A 5,633-nucleotide genomic window follows, 5' to 3' on the forward strand; every position below is an offset into this window, starting at 1 on the left:
TTCTAAGTGAAAAATACAATTTTAGTTTCCTAAGGCAGATTTGTTACAATTAGTTAGATTTCAATCCTAATTGCATCATCTATCTAGGGATCTTCCATTGTGAAAATTTTCACATGCACATATTTTTCTCGTAGAAATGCCCGTGATCTAAAATGCCGGGAGAACCTTAGGGGTATCTTTTTGTCACTTGAGATGGTTGCTGAATTGTTTAGGTCCCTTTGGGTGCATGGACTAATTAGTATGAGCAGAATTGATGCATTTCTGCCAAAGTTTGCAGTGTCTATGCTTCAGGTTCTTCCAGAGACATATTGTGATTAGGTCCAGAGTAATAGCAGGATTTTTAAATTCAATTTAAGAAAGATCTAGATCTGCCACAATTTTGGTCAGACATTCAAACATGCCTAAGGATACATCTCTATGTAAACCATCAGGAAAGAATTGACAATCTCAGTTACTTTAACCTTTGTAAGCATGTGTAAGACAATTGTATTCCTGTCCTCATATAGTTTCTATTGCCATTTACATCAGGTACTTGAATTCTTGAATTGAGGTTGATAATCTTCTTGTCTCAGATGAATCGATACTTCATGCACTGTTGTTGATCTAATGCTGGCATTTAGGGCTTGCGCAATTGTTTATTATGGAGTACTTGCATGTCATGTATATTTGGTCCAAATTTTCATTTTGACTTCCAGCTCCATAATGTCGAGTTTAGAGGAACCGCTTACTCCGGACAAGTTGCCCAATTTAAACAGAATTGGTAGGCTTGAAAGGTTCTCTAATGTTTGCAGGCTAGAGTTGATAAAGTAGAAATATGAAATTGCTTAATTAAAGGAAGAAGTTGCAACTCTTCCAACAATTGCAGGTAGGTAGGTCTTACTTAGGTTGAAGCTGTTCTGTCACAGTCTACTAAATTTTTTTTTGCTGTCAGTGAGAACTTTAAATGGATAGGTAACTTTTTTCTTTGTATTGTACTTTTTTAAATTGATTAAAATAAATGATTGTATTTGATTGAATGAATGAATAATTATGGATAAGTATTGAATGGATTAAAATAAATGATTTAAGCTTAGTTGTTGAGAACTAAAGAGAAAAATTGAATTTAACCCCGCTTGATGCTAATAGATGCTAAATACATCTTTAGCCTCAGTTACCCAAATTGAGGCTGTAACTCATGTGGCTAAAGGTTTTGGCCTTGGTTGTTGAAAACTGAGGTTAAAAATATATTTAGCTTCGATTCCAGTCAATTGAGCCTAAATTTTAGATTTAGTCTTACCCTCATTTCAAAGCAATTGAAGCTAAATGAGGTTTCTTTAGCTTTTTTTTTTTTTTTACTTAGATTGTTAGTATACTCACCGTCAGCTCATGCTTCACTGATAGCCACCCCCACTAGGGTTTCTTAGCTTCTCTTGAAGAACCTAGGCTATAAAACTCTTTTTAGCCTCGATTGATAAAAATGAGGCTAAAGCCTTTAGCCACGGGGTTATAATCTCGGTTTGGACAACTAAGATAAAATTGAGGCAAAATGCTCTAACTTTAGTTTTTAATCTTTTTACTTATCGTTTTGAATTGAAGTTAATGGCTTTTTTGTTGTTGTAGTGGGCCCACTTGATAAATGGACCAGTGGGATTCTTGATCTAACAAATATTCACATGGGAACAGCTATATGAACGTCCAAGATCCTTGGAATTGCCATATCGGGCCTTAAGACTAGCATATGGAATTATCATCACTATTACACTTAGGTGAGTAGCTACTCATGAAGCAGAGAATTAACAACTTTCGATTTTAAGAAGGTAATTAGAAGGGATTTAAAATATAAGAAAGGGTATTTACATGATTTTGATGCTATGTAACTTTTATTCGAGGCATATTAGTTATTTATAAATATTTTAACCTAGTATTATTTTTCTTCTCTCATGTATACACCTTGAACCTGCTACTCTCCCAATAACACCTACGAGACTTGCCTGTGCCCCTGGCAACCTAAAGTTGCTGTGGTCGGAAGCTATGTGGTTCCTGAGAAGATGGCAGTGGAAAATCCAATCGGTCTAACAGTTCGGCAAGACCATAATACTACAGGACTATAAAAATCAGGAAGACTCAAAACTCAGGTGGGTCGCATCACATGAAGGGATGGGGATTGAATGTTTACGATTGGAAACTTTGCGGGAGTGACAGAAATTTTTTATCAGGATGATATTTGTACATACAGTTTATCTGAGTATTATTAACCATATGAACGGTTTGGATGGATTATAAACATCATGGCTGGCTCCAGGAAGGTTTCAACGGTGGACGCTTCTGTTTAAATGTTTTGTGTGGTGTGGCCCACCTGAGTATTTTGATTTTCATCGTATTTTTTTTCCCGCCATACTGTGGTTTTGAAAAACTAATGGACGGAGTGGATTTGTCACGGGAATCTATGTCGGCCCCACATAACTTCCGACCACAGGAACTTCCCATGGGAGCACAGGTTAGTCGCGTCCGCGTGTCCCTCTCTTTCCCTCTCTTTCCCTCTATCCAAAGAGTGGATTAGGTACGTCCCGCCCTCACTGAACACGGTGTGGCCCTGACCATGGGGACGAACTTGATGTATGTATCGTATATCCATTCCGTCCATCCGTTTTTTCAACTCATTTTAGGGCATTATTCCAAAAATAAAGTAGATCCAATTCTCAGATGGACCGCTTAAGAAACAGTAGTGATTGAACGCCCAACATTAAAAAATTTCTAGGGCCTATGTAATGTCCAAAATAGTGTTTATTTTCCATCCAACCTGTTGATAATTTCAAATAATCTGGATGAAGGGAAAAAAACAAATATATGCTTGATCAAAAAAATTTCATGCCCACAAGAACTTTTTAATGGTAAATCACCACATTTTTCTGTGGTGTGGCTCATCTAAGATTTCGATCCTAATTAGTATTGGATCATCTCCTAAAATGATTGGAAAAACGGATGGACAGCAATGATATACAATACATTCATCAATATGGGCCCCATAGTCAGCAATGCACCATGTTGGGTAGGACCAGGGCCACACCTACTCCTCTCCCCGCTTCTCAGGCGTGATGAACATGCCCTACCCATTACATACCGGTAAAAGAGAAAGGCTTTTGATACTCTAGCTGAGTATAGCGGATGATAAGCAGGCACCTATAAATTGCACAGAAATTGCATGCATGGCAAATAAGTTATATTAAACCGTCAAAGTTAATGGTCCTAGTTTGGATGCATCATGGTTATATATATAGGATTGGTGGACATCTATTAAAGTTAAAAAATAAAATAAAAATCAATGGTGCTATTTCAACAAACAACCGTCCATGAATCACAGACGGGGAGGGTCAGTGGGTTCCACAATTTAGTCGATTCAACTTAATATATGCCAACATTTTTGAATTTCTGACTGCCTGTGTATCAAGCGTCATGCACTGCCAGAGCATCAAATAACTCCCATATAATATGAGACTGCATGCCGTCCACCCTCCCAAACCAAAGTCACCATGGCCCAGGCTCACACCCCTTACCAAACCATAATCTTCATCACTTTCTTCCTCATCTTCACCATTGTTGCCGCTGCAAAACCCCACCAATCACCATCAAATGTTGAGCGTCTCATGTTAGAGTTCGAGAAAGAGAAGATCAGCTACCTACAGTTCTACTTCCACGAAGTCATCGACGGTCCCAACCGCACCGCGGTCCAAGTTGCTGCAGGGCCATCAACAAACACCTCGGTTACAGGGTTCGGCGCAGTGACCATGTTCGACAACCCGCTAACGAATGGCCCTGATCCAATGTCGAAGATGGTGGGGAGAGCCCAAGGGATGTACGCGGCCTCGTCGCAGCAAGGGCTTGGATTCCTGATGGCTATGAACTTTGTATTTGTGGAAGGGAAGTATAAGGGGAGCACGCTTAGCGTGCTTGGGAGGAACGCCGTATTTTTTAAGGTGAGAGAGATGCCTGTGGTTGGAGGGAGTGGTCTGTTTCGGTTTGCCAGGGGCTACGCCCTGGGTAAGACGTACAAGATCGACCGTATTAGAGCGATCTTAGAATATAATGTCTTTGTCATGCATTACTGATGTTGGTTTTTTTTTTTTTTTTGTGGGCCCTTTATTTACGGATGGGTCCACATCGTCTATCAATGTGAGCCCAAAAATTTGTTTGCTTTAGTATTCAAAAATATAGAAATGGTCACATAGAGTTTTGTGCTTTAACCATTGGGATTTAAAAAAAAGGATTTTTTTTAAAATATTAATTGGGCTGCCTGTCTTTTAGGCTATGGACTAAAAACCTCTTTGCTTTTAAATTATTTTCTAAACAATATTGCTTATTTCTTTCATGTTTGGGTTTAGGCCTTGAAATGACGTGGCAAAATAGATGAATGGAGTGGATTTGTCACAAACATTGTGGTGGACCACATACGATTAAGCAACCCTCACCCTCTGCCCATAAATGTCCACGGTCCCCCAAACGTTTGGCTCGCACGGTGGTTTATGTTGATTGCCGTGCCAACCTAACTCTAATGGTACATGGGGCCCCTACTATCTGTTTTTCCAACTTATTTTAGGGTATGAGACAAAAAATGAGACAGATATGAAGCTCAAAATCACCCATAATGGCCCCGAGATGTTTCAATGGCGGGCGTTCAGTGCCGCTGTTCCCGTTGTGTGGCCCAACATAGTTTGGGTTCGATATCACCAATATACACTCCATGTAGACCCACTCATCTTCATGCATCCTCGTGTAGTGAGGTTCAAACCAGCTGAAAGGGGGAAAAATGGAGGACGCTAATGTCGTGTCAAACAGAAATATCAGCGGTGAACCAAAGGTTGAGAGTGCCGATCACCCAACATCAGCACAACTCTTTAATAAAATAAAAAACAGTTTACAAAATACCGCTTGATTAGGTAGAAAGGTTGGGTCTACCGATGAATGCTTCAAATCGAGCAATGGGCAATGGGGCCCAATTCATCACGATGGGTCTTTCGTTCAAATGAAGAAGATGAAATTGCCAACTATGATGACTTTTTATTTATAGTCTTCAGATCTAATGCTTCTGGATGGACCAGATGGGTTCACTGATCACCATGGGCCCCACCATTTTCTACAACTTCCCACATGTATGGTGGGTTCTGATAATTTCAGCTGCAACTAATTTCTCATGTAGAGGAGGATTTTCTCACAGAACCTCTAGCCCAATGAGATATGCTACTTTTAGCCCTACAATTGACACTAGTTATGCGTCGGAAGAGCTTCTAAAAGCTCTTGGGTGATCGAGATTGAGCCACGCATTGCCATAGGAAGATTCCTTCCGTCGCATAACAAGCACATACGAAAACCCAAAAAAATAGTAGTGAATGGGTGCCCAGATGGATGTTCTCAAATGGAAGGGCTGAGATGATTAGTTGTCGTAGATTGTTAGGAGAGTTGATGCCGTATTTGATAAAATGACCTCTCGCAGTCGAGTTTGTGCCCCCCAATCGCATGAAACCACGTGAGTAGTGACCATGCTTTGGTCGAGTCCATCCTCAGGGTCAAATAGACAGTTCAGATTGTCCAGTTCGACTGTGTAGATGGGCCACCGATCGAAGAACATAGACACTATATGTTAAAATTTTTACTAAGCG

General features: G+C 40.0%; 1 protein-coding gene across 1 annotated transcript; it reads left to right on the forward strand.

Moving 5' to 3' along the window:
• Positions 1-3,509: 3,509 nt before the first annotated feature.
• On the forward strand, positions 3,510-4,225 carry LOC131230297 (dirigent protein 22-like). Its single transcript, XM_058226152.1, has one exon. The coding sequence runs from the start codon at positions 3,510-3,512 to the stop codon at positions 4,083-4,085; it is 576 nt and encodes a 191-aa protein (XP_058082135.1). The 3' UTR covers positions 4,086-4,225.
• The last annotated feature ends 1,408 nt before the right edge of the window (positions 4,226-5,633 follow it).

This window comes from Magnolia sinica, chromosome 2 (genome assembly GCF_029962835.1).
Source record: "Magnolia sinica isolate HGM2019 chromosome 2, MsV1, whole genome shotgun sequence".
Classification (NCBI taxonomy): Eukaryota; Viridiplantae; Streptophyta; class Magnoliopsida; order Magnoliales; family Magnoliaceae; genus Magnolia; species Magnolia sinica.

What these genes read in the sequence shown, in the direction of transcription:
- LOC131230297 (XM_058226152.1), top strand. Translation starts at nt 3,510, where the DNA reads ATGGCCCAGGCTCACACCCCTTACCAAACCATAATCTTCATCACTTTC.